The following is a 21,193-nucleotide window of genomic DNA, read 5'->3' as shown; positions in this document are numbered from 1 at the left end:
TCAGAAAATCAATGAGCCATGACGGCATCAGCGTGCTGGTGTCCAACGGCGTCACCCGCACCGTTTGGCTTCTCGCCGCCATCCACCTCCATGGCCTCATCACCATCTCCCTCAGCATCTTCCTCTTCCTCAAGTTCCTCGTCCTCACTACCGCTGCTCTCGGCTTCCAGATCCTCGCTGCCAGCATCCTCATCGTCATCAGCAGCGGTAGCTGGGTCGACATCAGCCACAGCCATCTCGGAGTCTTGAACCATAGCATCAGGGTCGGCTGCAGCTTCCGCCCCTTCTACAAGCTCTTCCTCCTCCTCTTCCTCGGCCTCTTCCGCGCCATATTCTTCGCCATCAGCAACCAGGTCAGCCTCAGGCTGGTCAGGCGGGAACTCGGCGGGGGCAGAGGCATCGGAGTCCCTATACGCACGTTAATAGACGACTCAGATAAGTGTAAATGAGCGAACCAACCATTTAATGGCAAATCGAGTCACCCTAGGCTTCTCAGCAAGTATATTCCGGCGGACTTTCTCCAAGATGGGCTTTGGTGGGGGATCAGCATTGAGCTCATCAGAGTCATATTCGTTGTTGACGTAGTATCCAACGCGCACAAATTCTCGGCTGTCATAGGCGCACGTAAGAAGGATGACGGTAACACCGAGGATTTCAGCGTCTGGGATCCGTGACGTGTTGGGCGGGTCGGCCTCGAAGATAAACTTGTTCACCCCGACGGGAATTGGGCCGACGAGAAGAGTATCGAGCTCTTGGTCGTGTTCATCGCTGCGGGCGCTCAGCTCAGCTGGGAACCTAGGGAACGTCGGTGTAAAGGGGGGACTTACGACGTAGCAGATCCAACGTAGGTCAGTTTCCATTCGAGATCTAAAGCAAGGAATGTCAGAAAGCAGAATACCATTATCGCATATCGACGTACCTTTCTGCAAAGTCTCCAAGCACTCGAAGGTAATCTCAAACTGATAAGAGTCGCCGAATTTGGCTGGGTTGTTGAGGACGTTGACGCCCAGTAGAGAAACGACCGACATCTCGACGCCTAGATTTATAGCCCGGTATACTGGATGTGATATTTGAAGGACTTGCTGTAGTATCGATAGGTATTTCGAGGTTGTTTTTGAGTGGAGATGTTGTTCAAGTAGAGGAAAGTAGCTGGATGGGGGAAGAGGTTCGAGGGACTTCCGTTTCTCAGGCGACGCGGTTGGGTCGCGTTAATGGGCTGCGAAACTTCCGTGGGGAACGCGATTTTAACGCCTGTTCCGGCCTCAGGCTGCAGTACGGTCCGACCCACGTGACCTGACACACTAGCGCGCTATTGTTCGCCGCAAACACTGACAACATCACTCTCCAAGTGCCTCGAGTGCCCATCCATCCAAGTTTCCGCACCCTCATTCCACACATACTTCCGTAGACTCTGCACTGCACACATCGACGGCAGAGTCTCTATTGCTCATCCGCGATTGAGGTCTATCACATCCCACCATCCCACCATACCTCGCGACACCACTTGCTAACAGCGCGCGCAGCCGTTTTCCAACCGCAAAGCCGAATCACCTTTCCTATCGCAAACAGCTTGTCTTCACAGCGATCCTTACGATGGCGGAGGAGGACGCAGAGATAGCTCTCTTGCATCAGCTGCAGGCGGGACAAGAGAGTGTGGCTTGGGAGAATAGCGGAGCAAATGGGGTCGAAGAGGCCGATCTACCTTCAAATACTGAGCATAACAACCAAGAAGTCAAAAAAGAAGTTGCTGCAGATGATCAAGTTCTTCGTGCTTTATCTCCTTCAAGCGCTGATAATCTTTCTGATGGTGGCGAATATGATCCATCTTCTGTTATACCAAGCCCCGCGATCGCTGTTACTGCTGGCGAGGCTTCTAGGTCAAGCTCGCAGTCATCAATGCGCAAGCGGAAGACAGTCGGGGGTTTCATAGCGGATGAATCGGATGAGGATACCGATACATCGACACCAGCACAGAATTCAACCAACCTGCTTCAACCACCTGCATCTAGCACCCCTAAGCGCACCCCTTCCCCATTGCAGACATCCGTCACCCAGCGAGACTTACAAAGTCCTGCGGAGAATCAAGATGATTCGAGGGACGCTGCAAATTCAGCAAATATCCCTTTTGTGAATCCCAGTTCCGCTGGACTACCCACTGTGCAAGCCCCTGGAACTCAGGTACTTACATCAGCAGGTCCAGCTGCTCAAGCAGCAGCGTCTGTCCCAAAAGCCCGCCTTCCAAATGACAAAACAGGTATACTTGAAGACAGAATCAAGGAGGATCCACGAGGGGACTTGGATGCATGGTTGTCTCTTATCAGTGAGCATCGCAAGCGAAACAAGCTGGACGATGCTCGAGCAGTCTATGAGCGGTTCTTTGCAGTCTTTCCTCAAGCGGTGAGCACCTCCACACCCTTCTATATCATACTGCTTTGCTGACTTCAATTAGGCGGAAGTATGGGTCGCATGGATCGAAATGGAGCTGGACAATGAGAACCGGAGCGCTGCTGAACAAATATTCGGCAAGTCATTATTGACTGTCCCTAATGTCCAACTTTGGTCGGTCTATCTGAATTATATCCGGCGGGTGAACGACCTGACGAACGACGTCACGGGCAACGCACGGGCAACAATATCTCAATCATATGAATTTGTTTTGTCCAATATTGGCATGGATCGAGATTCTGGCAAGATATGGCAGGAATACGTACAATTCATCCGTAGCGCGCCTGGCCAGATCGGTGGCAGTAGTTGGCAAGATCAGCAGAAGATGGACCAGTTACGAAAAGCATATCAGCGTGCCATTTGTGTTCCTATGTCCAGCGTGAACAACTTATGGAAAGACTATGACCAGTTTGAGATGGGTCTGAATAAGATGACGGTAAATTAACCCATTATCTATCTCAGAGTATGTCCTAACGCCTATTTTAGGGCCGCAAATTTCTACAAGAGAAATCTCCAGGGTACATGTCCGCACGAAGTGCCAATACTGCGTTGGAGAATGTCAACCGAGGTTTGATCAGAACGACTCTGCCCAAGCTGCCCCCCGCGCACGGCTTTGACGGAGAACATGAGTATCTTCAGCAGGTTGAATTGTGGAAGAAATGGATATCATGGGAGCAAGAAGATCCCCTCGTTCTGAAAGCTGACGAGATGGAGGCATACAAACAGCGCGTTCTATATGTGCTCAAGCAAGCGATTATGGCGTTGCGTTTCTGGCCCGAGCTATGGGTCGATGCAGCAGAATGGTGCTATAGCAATGGGCTAGACAAGGAAGGGGACACGTTTCTGAATGATGGCATCTCTGCAAACCCCGAAAGCTGCCTGCTCGCATTTAAAAAGGCGGATCGTCTTGAAACCACCTTGGCTACCGAGGAGGCTGGGAAGAACTCGGCTGATCAGGGCGCCATTGTGCGTGGCCCTTACGATAAACTCCTCGACACTCTCTACGATTTGATCAAGCAACTGAAAGTGCGAGAAGCTCGAGATTTGGCAAAACTCGAAGAATCCACTGCGCTTGATGCGTCGATCAGTGCAATCATCAGTAAGGCAGAGGATGACGAGGATGACGAGGATGAAACCGAAAAGGCGGTTAGAGAGGTTGATAAAGCCAACAAAACGAGGGCAATTCAACAGGGCTATGCAAGCCAAGCGCAGCTTCTGTCTCGAACTATTTCTTTTGCTTGGATTGCCCTGATGCGGGCTATGCGTCGGATTCAAGGCAAAGGTGCTGTGAAGGATGCAGTTGGTGGTTCCAGACAAATCTTTGCAGATGCCCGTGCTCGTGGCAAGATTACTAGTGATGTCTATGTCGCTAGTGCGTTGATTGAACACCATGTCTATAAGGATCCCGCTGGCACGAAGATTTTTGAACGAGGTGCTAAGCTGTTCCCGGAGGATGAGATATTCATTTTGGAATATTTAAAGCACCTGTTATCAATTGGTGACACTACAAGTAAGCCCATTTCCAAAAATTTAGCTATTACGCTAACAATATATAGATGCTCGTGTCGCCTTTGAGACAGCTGTCAGCCGCCTAATCCAAAAGCCCCAGCTCGTTTCGAAAGCCAAGCCTTTGTACTCTTATTTTCACAAATACGAATCAAAATATGGCGAATTATCTCAAATACGAAAGTTGGAGCAGCGAATGGCCGAACTGTTCCCCGATGATCCAAAGCTTCTACGGTTTGCCTCGCGATATAGTGCAGAGGGCTTCGATCCCACTGCTGTCCGCCCCATCGTGTCGCCCGCCACCCAAATGCGGCCGAAAACTGGCCTCATGCCCTCAATTGAACAGCATACTTCGGTGCAGAACAGTCCCCGGCCACAGTTTGTTCAGGAAAACAGCCCCCGACCGCAGTACCAGCCAGCCATCAATTCTCCAAAACGCCCCTTTCCCCTAGAGGACCTTGAAGACCTCAATCGGCCCCGTAAGCTTGCTCGAGGGGAATCTCCTCTGAAAGGCGCTGCAGGAAGACGGTTGGACCAGCAGAAGCGGCTTCAGCAGCATGGAACTCCCACCTGGCAATCGAATGCACCGCCATTTGTGGTTCCGCGAGACATCACATTCCTTCTCAGCATCATCCCACGGGCTGATCTCTACACATCCACAAAATTCAATGCCGAGGCCATGGTCCGATTGCTGAGCCAGACGCATGTTCCTGACTACAGCACCTGGAAATCTTTGCGGGACCAGCCCCAACCGCAGCGATATGATGGTAGGCCTTCCACGAGTTACACCGAGCCTCCCCGTCCCCGAGACCAGACTTCATATAATTATGCCGGTCAAGATGACAGGCGCACTGCAGACGCTCATTCTTGGCAAAGCCAAGGCTCTTACGGCGCTTATGGCAGTGCCCCAGGCCCAGCCGTAACTCACGGAGGTGATTCCTACTTAAGGCCACCGCCCCAGGGTATTGCCCCGCAAGGACTTCCTCCTAGACCAGACTCCAGTGGTTCGGGTTATTATCAGTCGGGTATTGGCGGTGCTCCTGGCACTGGTAACTGGCAAACTCAAGGTCCTTTTCTGTCGCCTGCCCATACTTGGTATTATCAAGCTGACCAGTTTGCGCCAGGTTACTCTTACGCTCGGTAATTGACGTTGGGCAACCTCCGGCTCGATTCTTCCTCAGCTGTTTTATAAATCAACAAACGTTATCATTCATCGTACCTTGAAAATTTCGGAAGCTACAAATGGCATGGTGGAATGCAGGTACGGAGACCATAATTACCCCTCGGATTCGATATTGGTCGTCCCTCCTGGTCGTTTCTCTCTTTTTCTCTTGATATCCAGCATAAATCCTTGTTAGGACAGGGCGGATATATCACAGTGTGCACGAGGAACTTACAGCTCAGTCATATCCATCTTCACATCACAGCACGGCGTTTCGGCGGTAATTGGTCCATATGAAAACAGGAAAGCGTTAGATGCCTCTTCCAATATGGGTGTATCATAGGAGTTGATAATTTTAAATGCGATGATCAACAAACAGCAATGGACTCTTTGACTGCAAACTTCCAGTAATGGCTCGTGCGTACTGGTTTTCTCCCATCTCGCTCTCCATTCTTTCATCTACGTGTATGTTCCTACTTCCAGTGAGCTTGCTGGCATGCAGCTGTTAGTCTTCAGCGCTTAGGCTTCAGCTCTGTGCTTGCGCTGTATGCTTAGCTCAGATATCTCATACTGTAACAAAACAATGATGGTTGCAAGTGACTCCAGGGCATTCCTATCGCCCACGGCTACCCCCCCTCTGTGGGAAGACAGATCTACTGATCAGCTAGCGAATAAAGACATGTGTGAAGATTCCCTACTCAGTTTCCCTTCCTACATTCATCCCACAGCATGGCTGTTCTGCACACTTCGGGGCAGCTGCTCCTAAAATAAAGAACTCATTCCCCAGTAATCACCAGCTTATACTAAATCACTTAGCAGTGTTGGCCGTCACACCGACACCAGCCCATCCAGGTGATCCAACGTCGCCATCGCCATCGCCGTTGTCGCTTGCCCCCAATCGGGATCCAGCAGGAAGTGCGGCCACTACAGAAGGTTTGTTTACCTTTTTGCCGCTTCGGGTAACGCTCGTTACTCCCTCTTCCTTCCAACACCTCGATCTCAACCTCAACCTCCTCAACCTCTTCAACCTCTTCAACCTCTTCAACCTCTTCAACCTCTCCTCTACCACAACACACAACACAACACACAACACCCTTTCTACCTCCTTCAGAATAGTCGCACGTCAAGTTTCAATTCCCCATCACAAATACCGAAGTAAGTATTCCATTCCTATCATCAATTGATCGTGGATCGGGCCCCTCTGTATGATTTCAACGGCATGCCCCGTTTGAGACGCGCGTACCCGTTACATCGCGTTTGTCTCCTTGCTTTTCATCTCACCTTGCTTGATCTATAGCAAGGCCAATTGAACTCAGCCATTGAACAAACGGACTCTCTGACCATCGTTGACGCTTGCCACTAGGTTTGTGGTGGTGGTAACAAAGGTTCAGCCTCAACCACATTGTCGTCTACGATCCGATCACCTTTCTCAATAGTAAGTCACTACCACCTCCCCATCTTCCTCTTCCTCCTCCTCCTCCTCCTCCTTCTCTTCACCTCTTCACATTGCCCTTGCATCAATACTCAATCCGTGGCTACAACCACAGCTTACAATCCCCCCTGTATTCTGCCTCGATCTTTACACCCCAGCTAGGTTTCTCCAAGTATATGTAATACGTACACATACGTGGATCCAGTGCTGACCTTCAAAGTCCCTGCAATTAGCCAGGTTATCACCTTCGGTCCACACCTCTCCGTCATGGCAGGCAAGAATCCGTTCGGCCCCGGTCTTGGATATGATCCTGCTAGGATGACCCAGAGCGAGAAGCCCCGCGTCATTACCAACTCCCGAATTGAGTTGCCGCCAGACGCATATCGCCTCGAGGGTCAGACTGTAAGTTTTGCTCCATTTAATTGCATTTTATTACATTTTACTCGTGCGCGCTTTTTTTTATCGTTGGTGTCCCTCCTGTAAAGTTTTGACGCAGCAATGCCTGGAAATGTCCACCTCCGACCCCCTTCGGCACAATCTCAGCATGCCTTCGCTCCAAGTGGAAAGTTACACTGAGCTCTTTGGCTCCTGAGGCCCCCCAACTACTGTCACCGTCGTCCGAACGTGTTGCTGTCGCCATGCTCAGCAAATATACTGAGGCAACAACCACATCATAAGGCAGTAGCCCCATCCTCAGGAAGTATAAAAGGCGTTCCCGTCACAGCTCCACACCTTCTCCAAACCACAACACAAACACAAACACCAACACATCCACATCCAACACACGTACACACACTCCTCCATCCTATACATACAGCTCCCCTTGACTACCATCACCACAACAACACAGATTCTATCACATCATTCTCTTTATCTACCATCAAGCTTGACTTGATACCCAAACCTCCTCTGCTCTCAGACCACCCTGCTTTTCAACCTTTCCTCCCTACTTCCTCACCTTCACGTTTTCTAACTCCGACCATTCACCATGGAGCCGTTTAACTTTCGCACCTATGACAAGGAGACTAACACCTCAACTTGGAAGTTTCAGGATTCCGAGTTGCCAGCCCGCCCAGGCTTCAATACCACTGGCAAGGGTATCCAAATCCGAGTGAATCAGTTCAAAGTCACTCAGTTTCCGAACCGTGACATCTATCAATACGATGTAAGTTGCCATATCATGTACTGCTTTCTGTAAATATTAACCTGCAAACAGGTTACTATTGGAGGCAGTGATGAAAAGATGGGCAAGGTGAAGGCTGTTTGGGATTCCAAGCAGGTGCAGGATCGACTGAAGGCCCTTAGCAAAGGTGTACCATTCCTTTGGGATGGCAACAAGCTTGCTTGGTAAGGATGATATTCACCATACTCAGACCTGGCTTCTGACCTTGCTAGGCATACTGTCAAGATTCCAGAGCAGCGATTTGAGGTTAATCTTGATGCCGAAAAGGGCCGTACTCCTCGCCCAGGCAAGGAGGACAAGTGCATGTTCAGCATCAAGTACACCAAGAACGTTCGTATGGCGGCTATCGATGCTTACATTTCACGCCAAGCTCCATTCGAGAGCACTTTGCTGGAGGCCATTAGTGAGTCGCTCTCTGCTGTTGCTATCCTTTTATTAACTTTTTCCAGGCTTTCTCGATCATGCTATGCGCCAGTTCCCATCCCAGCACTATATAACTGTGAAGCGCAGCTTCTTTACCAGAGGTGGAGGGGCACAACTTCTCGATAACGTCATTGTTGCTATGAAGGGAGTCTACTCTTCGATGCGCCTGTGCAGTGTAAGTGTAACTTCGATCTCTCTGGGCTTTAATTTATTAACGGTCTGTTAGCCCAATCCTTCTTCTGGTGGCTCGGGCACCGGGTTGGCCGTGAATGTGGATGTTGCCAACTGTTGCTTCTGGATCCCCCAGGATCTTCATCAGGCTGCGCGCAACATGTGCAAGGATAAGAACCGCGGTCTATCTTATGAAGTCTTCCGCGATCTGCTTTTGCCTGTTAATAGCAAGGCAGGATTGACTTACTCCGATACTTTCAAAGACCTTCGCAAGATGGCCAAGCTGAAGTTCAGAGTTAAATATTACGCGAAGAACGACACTAGTAAGTATTTCTCTTACCCCTTCTTCGATACTATTATCTGACTCAACTTTACAGGGGCCAGTGAGCGGATCCATACCATCAAGGGTTTTACCTTTGAGCAGAAGCTGGGGAAGCTAGGTGCAAATGCCAAAACCGTCACATTCAAATTGAAGGATAGGGCCACAAACACCGAAACCGAGATTTCCGTTTATGACTACTTCAAGAAGAAATACGATGTCAACACTCAATACTGGCAACTCCCTTTGGTGGTTACAGCTAGGGATGGAATGTTTCCTATGGAGGCATGCATTCTAGAACCCTATCAGAGATATGTCTTCAAGCTCAACCCCGACCAGGTAAATGAACATCCTTACTTGGTTTTTGACAGACCTTTGCTAACTATTGAGATAGACATCTAGTATGATTAAATTTGCCGTCACCCGTCCTCGGGAGCGACTCCAGGCCATCCAGAATGGTATCAACATGCTCAAATGGTCACAGGACCCATGCCTCCAGCATTATGGTATTAAGATCGACCCTCAGATGACAACAGTTAGTTTTAATACTCTATCTAATTGCCTCCACGTACTAACATAAAATTAGACCAGTGCGCGCCTTCTCCAGAACCCGGAGATCGCCTTTGCCGGTTCCAAGCTGAACCCAGGTACCCAAGGTCGTTGGGACCTTCGAGGCAAGAAGTTCTTACTTAGCAACACCGAACCTCTTAACTCATGGGGCTTTTTCATTGTTGGGGGCGTTAAGGCATGTGATCCGCCTACGCTTCAAAACTTCATCAATGTCTTTATCCAAACCTATATTGGGCATGGTGGCAAGATCAAGAACAAGCATCCGGTTATCATCCCTCAGCCTGATGGCCAGGATTTGGGAGATGCGATGGCCGCCGCTCGCTATACTATTGGTAATCAGGTACAGGCCGCCCCTCAAATCATGTTCTTGATCCTTTCAACTCGCGACTCGTTCTTGTACCAACGCCTAAAGAGAGGCTTGGAGTGCCGCTTCGGGTTAGTCTCACAGATGATGAATATCGTCCATGTCAGAAAGGCTCAGCCACAGTACTGCTCCAACCTTTGTATGAAGGTCAATGCGAAACTTGGTGGGACCACTTGCAAGATCATCTCAGGTCCTAAGCCTGATTCCCCTGCCTTCCCTAGACCAACTATGGTTATTGGTATGTCTTTTGCACTTTAAGCATCTGGATCATGAAGCTAATTCCTCTAGGTGCTGATGTTTCTCATCCTTCACCGGGCAGCCCTGAGGCTTCTACTGCTGCTATCACCATGTCTTTCGACAATTTCGCCTGCCGATACGCAGCAGCAGTACAAGTGAACGGTTTCCGGGTCGAGATGGTCACTAAGTATAATATTGATCATATGTTCATGGACCTTTACAATTATTGGGTCAAGAAGCATCGTCGTGCTCCTGAACACATATACTACTTCCGTGATGGCGTTTCCGAGGGTCAATATAGTCATGTTCTTGACCAGGAGGTTAGCTTCATGAAGGCTGCAATTGCTCTCAAGTACCCTGATTCAAAGAATGTAAGTAGCAACGCCCGCGCAATTTATTGCCTCACTGACGGTGATACAGATCAAATGGACTGTTGTCATATGCTCTAAGAGACACCACATTCGATTTTTCCCAAAGGAAGGCGACAACCAAGCTGGGGACCGGAACAGCAACCCCCTTCCAGGAACTCTTGTCGAGAAGGATGTCACCCATCCATTCGAATATGACTTCTGTAAGTACACCAACACTGATAATGAATCAGGAAAACTGACCCAAGCTAGATTTGTCTTCCCATTCGGCCATTCAAGGAACCGCTAGACCAGTTCATTACCATGTCATTCTTGACGAGGCCAAGCTTGCACCCAACGATTTCCAGAATATGGTCTACAAGCACTGCTACCAGTACATGAGATCGACCACCCCGGTGTCCCTCTGTAAGTTTCGGGTTAAGGTTATGAACGAGCAAAACTAACAGACTATAGACCCTGCTGTGTACTACGCACACTTAGCCTCCAATCGTGCCCGCTGCCATGTATCTACCCCAGCTTCACAGGGTCCCACTGGCGGCCAGAAGTTTGAGGAGGCCCGACAGGATGCCGTGGTTCGTAAGGCCGCTGGTATGGCTCCCTCCCGTGCTTCTAAGGATGATACAGTAAAGTCATCCGAGGCCAGACCTCTTGTTCCACTCGGAAACCAGCAAAGCAACCCAGAATTGCTTGAGAATATCCGCACCGGCATGTGGTACATTTAAGCAGCTTCCACGATCACACGGTCCCAACACGAGTTTTAGCCCTTGCTATTCCTCCGTTACCCCGTCATGACTTTCACTTCTTTCATGTTTTACTATTACAACTTTGATCTTTGACACCTGGCTGTCAGCAACCTCTTCCCTCGTGCCGACCCCGACTTTGGAAGGGTTAGTTTGGGGGGGTCTTGAGCTACGGACTTGTGTATTTTTTTCGATTCTACACTTAGGAGTTCACGGAAGTCGCAAGGACTTGGTGATGGAAGATTATGATTCATAATGGCGTTAAATAGAAGTTCAGCGATGAAATGAAACGATGCTAGCAACGGGTTGGCTTGGCTTTAGCGAGACAATGAAATGAATTAACTACATGTCTCTTACTTGATGACCTTGTCGGTAAATATGCAGGTTTTGGACAAAGAGAATGTGCCCGAGTTCAGCGAAGGCATCGTTTAGCAGCTCTCTAAGTTGAGCAAAACTGTATGTCTTCGAAATTCCTCCACACTTAATCGGTTGTAGGAGAAGACTTAGAGAGTAATTTCTAGGGAAGGAGAAGGTCCAACGATTGAAGTGTTTCGTCTTCGAATATAGAAATAAGGCAACATATCAATTAAAAGTGACTCGTATTTCTCTAATTCCATGTCTTCTTCGACATAACCCATCCGTCTCTCCATTCATCCTATGTCCGACATTCAATTGGCATTTCGCGCTACGTCCTCACTATTTTCCCCCAGCTAATACATAGCGGGCAGGTCTTGGTTAGAACTCCACACATCCTTGGCGGAAGGGGATTATGATATTGCATCTACCAGGGAATTATAGAATACACCCAAGTGGAAAGATATTTGACGGAATTATATTCATGGAATTCGTTACAAAGATACGTCGAGCTAGCTAAGCGGAGAGAAATAACATGTTCCACGGGACATGAAAGAATGTCTGCATCCGAGTTTGTCCAGTCTACCACGGGTTCATAAACCCACTCGAAGACAACGCAGACCTAACCAGCGGCGATCTTCCGACTTGGGTGGATATTGCCCTGGTCCGATAGTGCATCTGTGCTGTCTTGCTTCTGCTTGGGAGCTTTTGGTTTGAATTGAGAAGGTCCCTGGGCAAGCTTCTTCGCAGCAAATTTCTCGCGTGCGAGTTGGATTGCTGATTTAGCTGGCTTCGTCGATGAATCCTCGGTAGTATCAACTATCTGAGATCCCGACTTTTTCGCCTTCTTTCCTTGCTTTGCACCTTCGTTCTTGGTTGCTGTGTTCTCGGAGCGAGAGGTAGACGGTTGAGGGACAAGTGAGGCGGCGTGCGTTTTTATCTTGTTCACCCAATCCCCTCGTCGGCGGTTAAACAGGTCCATGAACCAATTCCTCCACACGATTCTTCCGGTGAATGAATCACGCAATGTGGACTCGTGGGTTGTTAGGCGTTGAGCTACGCGTTCGGTGAGTGTGAACAGAGAGGATGTTGAGGCTGTGCTAAGGAGGATGGCGTCGAGTGTGTGAGAACCGGTTGCGGAGAGAGCGAGGGTTAGGGCTGGATCCTGGGCCTGTTCTTGCTCCTGCTCGGATGTTGATGATACTGTGGAAAAGAGCAGAGCGTTAAGCAGTTTGCGCCGGAAGGTTGGGGGGGTTGCGGCTGCCTGTAGGGCGGATTGGAGGATGTGGGAGGTTGGTTTGTAGATTGCTAGAGTGAGGAGCACAGATGGAGAGAGCGCCAGGAGTGACGTTTGGAGGAGAGCGGAGGGCGCGCCGGGGAGGGCGAGCATGCTTTGTGCTAAGAGTGAGCCGTGGGTTTGTTGGGGTGTTGGTTTGGGGATTGCTGGTGTTTGCGGCGCCTTTGCTTTGCTCGTTGCATCTTTTTTCTCGTCGGTATCTCCAGCTTCAACCTCTTCGGCGGGGGCTGCGGGGGGAGAGATGATGGCTTTCGTAAGGGCATCGATGTCGTCTATACACGACATCTTCAGGGCAAGAGTAGAGGGATCAGAGCCATAGGCCGAGGCAATAGCATCCGTCAGGGACTTCACAGACTTCTCGGATTTCCTGGTGTGGCATCTCTCAAGCAAAGTTTTGATAATGACAGTCCGTGACCTCTCCACCAATCCCGCAATTTGTGGGGTGATATTCTCCACCGCTTCTTCCAGATCTTCCTTGCTCAGACGGTTGAGTACGCGAATTACCGCGTAGCTTGATATTTCATTTCGTGCCAGACTTGCAATCCGCTCTTTAAATGTAGTCCGGTAGATCTGTTTGAACAACTTGCCTGGGGCATGTGAGCAGATTGTTTCGAGGAGGCGAGAGCCTATAGGGTCATAGAGAATGCCGTTTATAAAGATGGAAGAGGAGCCTTCGGTGCCTATATCGTCGGGGAGAAGCGCTGAAATGATAGTTTTCTGTTCGGCGTTGCTTCCTTTCTTAGTGTTAGGATTGGTAAGTTCCAGCTCGAGGAGCAGTTGTAATGTCGGGTTGCCTGTGGGATGTGTGGCAAGGACTCGGATAAAAGAAGGATCCATTGTTGCGATGGTGTCCGATATTATCTTTTCGACGGCGAACTGGAAGGATTCGGGAACCACTCGCTTGCCCAAAGAAACCTTTGAAGGGGTATTGTCCATGTTGGCAATAGCAATCTTCTCTTTCTTCTTGCTTTGAAGCAGAGAGTTGGTCGATGATTGGTCCAATGGCCGTCCAGATAATATAACCAGCAGAACCCTGAGCGTATGGGACGCGAATCGATCCGTCAACAGGAACGACATTTGCCCTTCGAGTTCATCCAAGGTAGCAAGGAATAGACTCTCCATTGACGCGTTGGCCTCGCCCTCATCTTCTTCCTCATTCTTCTTCTTCGGTCCACCCGCAAGCTCCTCTGTAACCACTGGCGCAGATTGAATGAACAGAGTCTCGCAACAATGGCTTGCAAACCGATGCTGCACCAGATGCGCAAAATTCCCCGCAAACTTCTCATATAGCTTCTTCTTCTGCTCTGAAGTGCTCAACAGTATCAATCTCTCCATCAACCGTGAACAAGACTGGCTACAAGCGAGCTTCAATTCCTCGGATTCCGCCTCGCGGTATACATTCTCGAGGAAGAGAGTCCGCTCTTCGGCCGAGGGGAAATCGTTCAATTCGAGGAGCTCGTCCGCCCGCCGGAAATATTCTTGTTCTTCATCTTCCAGCATGCCATAGAATGGGCGCTCGGTGCCAGCAGTGCCCTCGCCAGGGCCGCCTTCAGGAGCGGTAGTAGAGTTGTCGAGACCTATAAAATCTACATCTTCGGGGAGATTTTCAGGGTCCTGCGATTTCTGCCTTTTGGGCTCGTTGGTTTCGTCTTCACCATCTTCTCTTTTTCTCTTTTGCTCCTTTTTCTCGCTTCTCCGCCCTCGGCTGTGTTTGTTTTCCCGGGGCATTGTGAAGTCTGCGAGTGGGTTGCGGTGTCGTGTTGTGTTGTGTTGTGTGCACGAAATTGCTCGGGGGATATTTGATATTTCCTGGTTGAAACTTTTTTGGTACCTTTCGACGCGGGCGGTGAGAGTTCCAGCGGCAGAATTTAGATACCCCACATCACGTGAACCACCCCCCTTTTAGACGAAGTCCAGAAGTACCTACAGAAACTCTATTTGTCAGTCTATGGCCGGCCGATTCTCTCATTCCAAGATCCATCTTAGACTGCCCCCGGCCAGCGGATATCAGCCTTTGCGATGAAATAAAACTTAGTGTTCTCCAACACTCCGGCATTATTACTTAGTAGGGTTGAGTTGCTTAATACTGGCATTGTAATGTACCTAGTACTTATCATACAACTCCTAGCTAGCAATGCTACCACGAGCAATGTATCTCCCCCCCCCCCAATACTTAAGAAAAAATTAATATATATTTGCACGTATAGCATTTGTAACATCATCTACAATAATTCGTCTACTTATTCCCTTAATGTATTGATGAGTTGGTTTTGTGAAAGAGTCGGGGTTAAGCTGACAATAATCTCGCAGGTTTTCTCGCGCAGTTCAAAACACAACGCTACTCGTGCTAAACCAAGGCTCAGCATAGCAATCCGTATCTGGCGTGCTATGGCACTGGAAGTGCTTCCCCTGACGGCAGCAGAGCTTCGTATGCCGTGGTACGCCATAGCTGCTACCATTTGAGTTGTTTCCTTGCAAATTTCTATATTTTTCGTGCTGTGCATGGCGTATTACCAACCAGCTTTAGAACCATCTTGGGAGATTTAAATTCGGCGACGAGCTAGATAAAGTCAACTTGCTTCCGAATGCAAGCACAATGACTGATACGGTACAATTTCTGCGCATCCACCTCCATAGAAGGGTTTGAACTCACGCGAACTGTTGGTGGGGTTGGTGGGTTGTTTGAGGTCGAATATTAGCTTCTCACTTATCGCGTCCACAAATTGCCAAACACGGCTTGATTGGTATGGGATGGGCAGTATAGCCTTCTAGGTAGGCTTTTCCAGTTCCGATCATTAGCCCCGTGTTTTTGGACTGAAACCTAGGAGCGGCTGCCATGGTCACGCAGGGAAGAAAGTCGCGGCCTATTAGGGATAAAAACCGACATCAGTTAAGCATTGATCGTTGAGCTACAGGGGACGATGCAGAAGAACCGGCACAGGTTTCTTCCTGATCCGATATGCCATGGAGCGATAAAAGTCTTGGATTTCCTGTGGTGCTATGAAATGAAATATGTCAGGCAGAGCAGAGCATGATACTGTTCATGGCTATCCTAACGCTTGTAACTGCCCGCTACAACATGCGTGTGTCTCAACGTCGAGGCTGCTATTTGGGCTTTTTATGTAGCATAACGGTAATACAGAACAATAAATGATACATATAGCGAAAGGATGAAAACGCACCGACTCCTCGCAGGTCCAACAGCCCTTAAACGAGCAACATCCTTCGTAGTCTTGCAGAGCCGGTACGAATTAACGCCATGGAAGTAATTGTACGTCGTACTCCATACTACTAAACGGATCCAGCGCATGTCCGAACGGCTTTACCCACCACAGACAGATTCCGGTCGAGGCTGGGAAACGGTTCGTCGGGGAATAATTCAGCCTCTAACGCGACCGGCGCCGCTGATCATCATCAATCGGCCGATGGTGGAACGTCGGCATCGACATCGACATCGTTGGCCAATTCGCTGAGGGCTCCAACCCCAAGGTTATCGTTACCTCCGCCAGCCCCGTATTCTTGGGAATACGGAGGTTTCTACGACTTCGAATCCCAAGACCCGAAGGCACGGGCGGAGGAATAGGTAGAGTGCTGTACTGTACTTCGTACCTTGTCTTTAATAGGAGCTCTCCGCCGGACGAGTCTACCAGTAGCTCCCTTCAGGTATGCGGCGCCGGCACCAGCAGGGCAGAATCTTGACAGAACAAATTAATACTCGAGTAAACCCGGGCCTCGGACCTCGCCCTTGGGAATCCCGGTTCTGATATATTAATACTTCGTACGTAGTATTACGGAGGATGGAGCATGGCACTACTCGTACGAAGTACCACCACTCGATGTCTGCAGAGCACAGTACGTACTGCACCTTGAGTATGTTGGTTTTGGCTGAGGTTCGGCGGTCTCCAGACTCGCGGAAGCTGCACGATTGTGCCGACAATCACAATCACATTCACATTCACATTCACCTTCACCTCCACAATCACATTCCCCGAACAGTTGGCTGTTGCGGGCAATTTAGTTATAAGCAGGCTGACGCCACTTCCACAGAAAGGCGCTGCTGTGAAAAGAAATAGAGGAAGCGGCACGCCGGCAGAGCACAGACTGGTGCTACGAAAGTACTCTACAGAACTGTGCTTAGTAGCCACCGGAAAGTTCAATCTTATCACATCTCCAACGGCCGCCTCAAATCCTCCCTTATCTTGTCTTCCCTTTCTTTTCCCTCGGAGTGCCGATCTGGATAAAAACCCTCCTCCTTCCCCCCCCCCAGCAACGCAAACCCGCCGGGATAAATCCCCTGCCATCCCAATCCCACCCCAACCTCTCTCATCGTCCTCCTCCGTCCTCCCTCGCGACAAACGTCAAACAAAACACCGACCATGGACAACCCCCAAAAAATCACAATCACAATTTGCGGCGATGGCGGCTGCGGGAAATCCAGCATCACCCTCCGCCTCGTCCGCTCGCAATGGACCCACGAGTACGACCCCACGATCGAGGACTCCTACTCGCTCACGCGGCGCATCGATGGGCAAACGTACCATCTCTCCCTGACCGACACCGCCGGCCAGGAGGAATACCGCGGCATGTGGGCGTCCTCTAATCTACGATCCGACGCGTTCTTGCTCGTGTATGATATTACGAACGAGGCGAGCTTGGCCGTGTTGGATGAGTTTAACGAGTTGATCGATATCGAGGCCGAGACGAGGTTCGACACCTGGCCGCAGAATAATAACACGAAAAGCGGCAGGAAGGGAGAGGGCCCCGTGAGCCCTATCAAAATTGTCGCGGGCAACAAGTGCGATCTACAAGAGAGTCGACAGGTTCCGGCGCAGGTGGGTTTGGAGTGGGCGCGGAAGCGGGGATGTGGATTCATGGAGACGAGCGCGAGGAATACGGTCAATATCGAGGAGACCTTTGCGCTGATTGTCAGGAGGGTTGTGGAGGCCAGGAAACAAGCATTAGGGGGCCCTGCTGCTGCTCCGCCTGGCGATGCTGAGGGGAGGGGCAGGAAGGGAGGCATGGGTCTGGCGGGGAGGAATTTGAATATCGATGGCGCGTTGGGTGCTCAGCGGGGGGCAACAGCGCCCTTAAGTCCGCTACCCAGCGGAGCAGAGAAATCGTTCCCCCCGGAGGATGGGAGTAACAGACGACTCAGATTCAAAGGGTCATGGAGGAAGATGCTGTGTTGGTGAGGGGCTGTGCCTATGTTGGAAGCAAGGTGTTTGGGGTTTTTTGAAATTTTCAATGGGTTACGACTCATATTCTAGCGTGCTTTCCCGCATGGAGTACTTCTTTTAAAGATGGAATGGGCTGGGATAGGGAAGGCTGGCGCGGGAGTATATATGGATGGGCGGATGGATGGATTTGGTTCGGATTACCCACGCTGTATAACTTACGGAACACAAGACTTACTGGCCTCATGGCCGCATGCTGGATTGGAACGGCCAGGATTGGAGAGGCACTTTTTTGGGGAGAGGAACTCGGGCCGAGGGAGTCGAAAGGGGGACTGGAAATGAACGGAGAGATCGGGAGGCCAGGAAGGAGAGGGAGGTTGGAGATGCACAACGGCATCGCCCGAATTCTATGTGGTGGATGATACCCCACGGGGGTTCGTACATCCTATCGAGATATATGTATAAGCCGGGTGTGGACAGAGGAAACCCCCCATAGCTCAAGAACACAATTTACATCAATTCCCAATACCTCTGTCTCGTACTTCTTACCAGAATCTGGTATTTATCGTTACCCAAATAAACTGTTTTAATCATTATCGAGCTTCTCCCCCTCCTACATGACTTTCTTGCCTTGTGCTATCTACTCAGCAATGGGCAAAAGAAGCCGCCGTGTTAAATGTAGTTAGAAGGGGAGATAGGAGTTCTATGCATTATTAAAAGGCGAGATGGCTCTCTATAGAAGGGAAATGGGGCCTCTCCAGGCCAGGGGATAAGTCCCCAGTTCGCAAAGCATGGCGCAATCTTGATCAACGTCGCTGCACCTCCACACCTCCAAGCCAAAACTCCTGAGCAAACCTAAGTAAATCCTCTGAACACCACAGCACCCAGCCAAACCAAGCCAGCTCATCTATATTTGATGACTCCCCCAACCCCCGAATCTTATTTCGTATACTGTTTCGTCCAGTTCTTCTGCTCTCCACATCTCAGTTCTTCCCCTTGCCCTCGACCACCTGCTTAAACGCCTTGTACTCCTCGCATCTCACACTCTCTGCCGCGCCCCGAAACCTCACGACCTTCAAATCCTCCACCTCTCTCCACTTATCCCGTCGCCCGCCCCACCCCGCCTTCCTCATTAAACTCACAATCGTCTCCTCTTTATCCCAGCCTTGCTCAACCGCCACGTCCGGCAAATAACACGCCCCATACCGTCTCCCCTTCGCCGTGAAACTAATGCGGGTGCCGTGGGTCCCAAGCTCCCAATCCATGGCATCTTTGGCGTCCTCGAAGTCTGTTAGGAGCGTGACGGAGACTTCGAGAGTGGGGAGCTCGGACCGAGTAATTGGGTTAAAGCGGTGGTCTTTTAGGGCTGAGGTTAGGGCGTAGGAAGCTAGACCTGTCGAGAGGGGGAGTGCCTCAAAAGTGCCAATGCAGCCGCGGAGGGAGCGGTGGTGGCTTGAGGAAGACGAGATGGTGTTCCATGTTACCTGTGGGGGTTTGTGTTAGAGATAATTGCCTAACGAACTACTTGATGAGAATAGATATTCTACAACAGCGATTTGACATACAAAGAGAGGGGATTCATATATTTCACTGGGGCGGTTGTTTCGTTTCGGATGCACAGGTGCAAACGAAGGAGTAGACGAGGGAGTTGTCGCGGGCGAAGAACGACTCAATGAGAGGCTGCCCGGCGTAGCAGGCGTCGAACTCCCACTCTCACCTGAACTGGAAGATTTACGACTATCCAGATCTGCCAGGCGCTGCACCGCGGGGTTGCGGGGAGCGGCTTCAGCTTCCTTATCTTTGGGTGGTGTATCATCTAAGGAATAGGTGGGGGTGGACTCGTCGAGAGTTTTAACATATTCGGCCCATGAGGATTGGACTTGCGATAGGGACATTGGCGTGCGCTTGTCGAGGGCGGCGCCCAGGACTTCGAAGCAGTAGAGACAGTGTTCGACGGTTGCCATGGCGGAGGGGAGGTGGGGCGGGGTTATCCGTAGGTATGCCAAGGTGAAATGGCTTGAACGACAGGCTGCTGATGGATCATGTATTCCTCGGCGAGATGATCTTGGATTTGCGAGGCGATTTGGAGATATGGCTTGCGGCGCAGGGAGAGGCGAAGGGAGAGAGGGCGAAGGGAGGACGTCGAGGGAGAGGCTGAAGAGAGAAGAGATCGTGGTCTCGACGGCGTCAAGGTTTCTCGGGAAGTGTGGAGTTTGCTGTTTGCGTTGTGGAGTTGGCGTTCCGCAGCGCAAAAAGGCTTAGCTAAGGCTTAGCTAAGGCAAGGGTATGGCGGGGCATGTTGCAGCCTAAGGCGCCAAGGTCACATTGCTACCGATGACTAAGGTACGCATGCCTCGGTATGGTATCGATCACACGTGACCTCCCCGTTGCCCTCGGTGCCTTACCTAAGGTAGACAAGGTACCTCGGTACCTTGAGGTTATTCGCCTCAGGCACAAATTCATCAACCCCTTAACCTCCTTAATAAGCTCCTTGACCTCCTTAACCGCGTTTCCCCCATCAAACCATCAACAACACCAAAACAGCCCAAGACCAGCCAAGCAGTGATGCTGCCACCACCGGATAGTGGAAGTGTCAATCATTGACTCGTCTGGACTTCTGGATCTCCGCAAGACCCGCCGATCATGCCCTGCATGAAGCGCTCTCTCGGATGCCAGCGCTTCCACCCTCGGCGCATGGGCTGTAGCTCCCAAGGCGTCTCAGCCTCGTCTCAGAAGCCCGCTGCCCGCCCACCCGAACTCTCCTCCTTCGTTACACGCCCCACCAATGTGTCCAGTCCCAACTGACGGATGCAATCAAGCATCGTGCCCTAAATATATGTGATGGATGGGCCAATGGCAAGCCCCCGCCGTCCCCGTGGGGTCATCCCGAGAGAGATGTCTTGTGGCTCTTGGGGCTTATCCGCCGTGGCAAACAGTCGTGTGGAACAGTAGCGGTCGCACGATTCCGTGATCACCACCAAGCGAGAGCTTCCGTGTGTAAGTGACATCTGTTCTGCTACACTCCCGGCTCCGCCTTAGCATCAATGACCCGGGCATTTGTTCTAGGCCAGCTTGACACCGGGAAACACAGGTAGGGCCATGCCGTCTAGACTTGCTTGGCGATACAAATACAAATATCAGCATCCCATTTCCCATCTCATATCTAGTCCCGTCTCATTCTCTTCACACTTCTTCTCATCTGAACTCGCTCAAAACAACCGCTCCTTCGTTTCTTCTCTCGCTTCCTCCATTTCATAATATCTGCTAGTCAGTTGTCGCCGGACGACCTTACTCTACGCTCCCTTACCCAAGTCGCCAATTCCACCGCAAACATGCAATTCACACTCGTCGCTATTCTTTCTCTCGTGGCTGTTGCCTTTGCCGCTCCTCTTGATAGTATGTTGTCCCTGGCATCTCGATATATTTGGTTTTCAAGGGGTCGCAATCT

At 50.5% G+C, this 21,193-nt stretch overlaps 7 protein-coding genes across 7 annotated transcripts; 4 read left to right on the top strand and 3 right to left on the bottom strand.

The window, feature by feature from the left end:
- Window positions 1-8: 8 nt before the first annotated feature.
- Window positions 9-1,028, bottom strand: BP5553_09049 (Histone chaperone; the record flags this gene model as incomplete). Its single annotated transcript, XM_032017672.1, has 4 exons — window positions 9-408; window positions 460-768; window positions 828-867; window positions 920-1,028. 4 exons carry the CDS (start codon window positions 1,026-1,028, stop codon window positions 9-11), a joined length of 858 nt encoding a protein of 285 aa, XP_031866315.1.
- Window positions 1,029-1,593: 565 nt separating this feature from the next.
- Window positions 1,594-5,095, top strand: BP5553_09048 (Uncharacterized protein; the record flags this gene model as incomplete). The annotated part of the gene is made up of 4 exons (XM_032017671.1): window positions 1,594-2,397; window positions 2,450-2,881; window positions 2,932-3,955; window positions 4,002-5,095. 4 exons carry the CDS (start codon window positions 1,594-1,596, stop codon window positions 5,093-5,095), a joined length of 3,354 nt encoding a protein of 1,117 aa, XP_031866314.1.
- Window positions 5,096-5,523: 428 nt separating this feature from the next.
- On the top strand, window positions 5,524-7,036 carry BP5553_09047 (uncharacterized protein; the record flags this gene model as incomplete). The annotated part of the gene is made up of 4 exons (XM_032017670.1): window positions 5,524-5,578; window positions 5,930-6,268; window positions 6,751-6,947; window positions 7,031-7,036. The coding sequence occupies 4 exons, from the start codon at window positions 5,524-5,526 to the stop codon at window positions 7,034-7,036; spliced, it is 597 nt and encodes a 198-aa protein (XP_031866313.1).
- Window positions 7,037-7,533: 497 nt separating this feature from the next.
- Window positions 7,534-10,902, top strand: BP5553_09046 (uncharacterized protein; the record flags this gene model as incomplete). The annotated part of the gene is made up of 12 exons (XM_032017669.1): window positions 7,534-7,710; window positions 7,762-7,892; window positions 7,941-8,131; window positions 8,178-8,326; window positions 8,378-8,645; window positions 8,700-8,980; window positions 9,036-9,176; window positions 9,228-9,813; window positions 9,864-10,183; window positions 10,233-10,383; window positions 10,433-10,585; window positions 10,634-10,902. The coding sequence occupies 12 exons, from the start codon at window positions 7,534-7,536 to the stop codon at window positions 10,900-10,902; spliced, it is 2,817 nt and encodes a 938-aa protein (XP_031866312.1).
- Window positions 10,903-11,896: 994 nt separating this feature from the next.
- Window positions 11,897-14,299, bottom strand: BP5553_09045 (ARM repeat-containing protein; the record flags this gene model as incomplete). Its single annotated transcript, XM_032017668.1, has 1 exon — window positions 11,897-14,299. The coding sequence occupies one exon, from the start codon at window positions 14,297-14,299 to the stop codon at window positions 11,897-11,899; it is 2,403 nt and encodes an 800-aa protein (XP_031866311.1).
- Window positions 14,300-16,947: 2,648 nt separating this feature from the next.
- Window positions 16,948-17,763, top strand: BP5553_09044 (p-loop containing nucleoside triphosphate hydrolase; the record flags this gene model as incomplete). Its single annotated transcript, XM_032017667.1, has 1 exon — window positions 16,948-17,763. The coding sequence occupies one exon, from the start codon at window positions 16,948-16,950 to the stop codon at window positions 17,761-17,763; it is 816 nt and encodes a 271-aa protein (XP_031866310.1).
- A 965-nt stretch (window positions 17,764-18,728) lies between these two features.
- On the bottom strand, window positions 18,729-19,709 carry BP5553_09043 (AMMECR1-like protein; the record flags this gene model as incomplete). The annotated part of the gene is made up of 2 exons (XM_032017666.1): window positions 18,729-19,229; window positions 19,311-19,709. 2 exons carry the CDS (start codon window positions 19,707-19,709, stop codon window positions 18,729-18,731), a joined length of 900 nt encoding a protein of 299 aa, XP_031866309.1.
- Window positions 19,710-21,193: the final 1,484 nt, after the last annotated feature.

This window comes from Venustampulla echinocandica (genome assembly GCF_003357145.1).
Source record: "Venustampulla echinocandica strain BP 5553 chromosome Unknown scaffold_9, whole genome shotgun sequence".
In the NCBI taxonomy this organism is placed as follows: Eukaryota; Fungi; Ascomycota; class Leotiomycetes; order Helotiales; family Pleuroascaceae; genus Venustampulla; species Venustampulla echinocandica.
The sequence above is the reverse complement of the archived record's forward strand: the minus strand, read 5'-3'. Positions and strand labels throughout refer to the sequence as shown.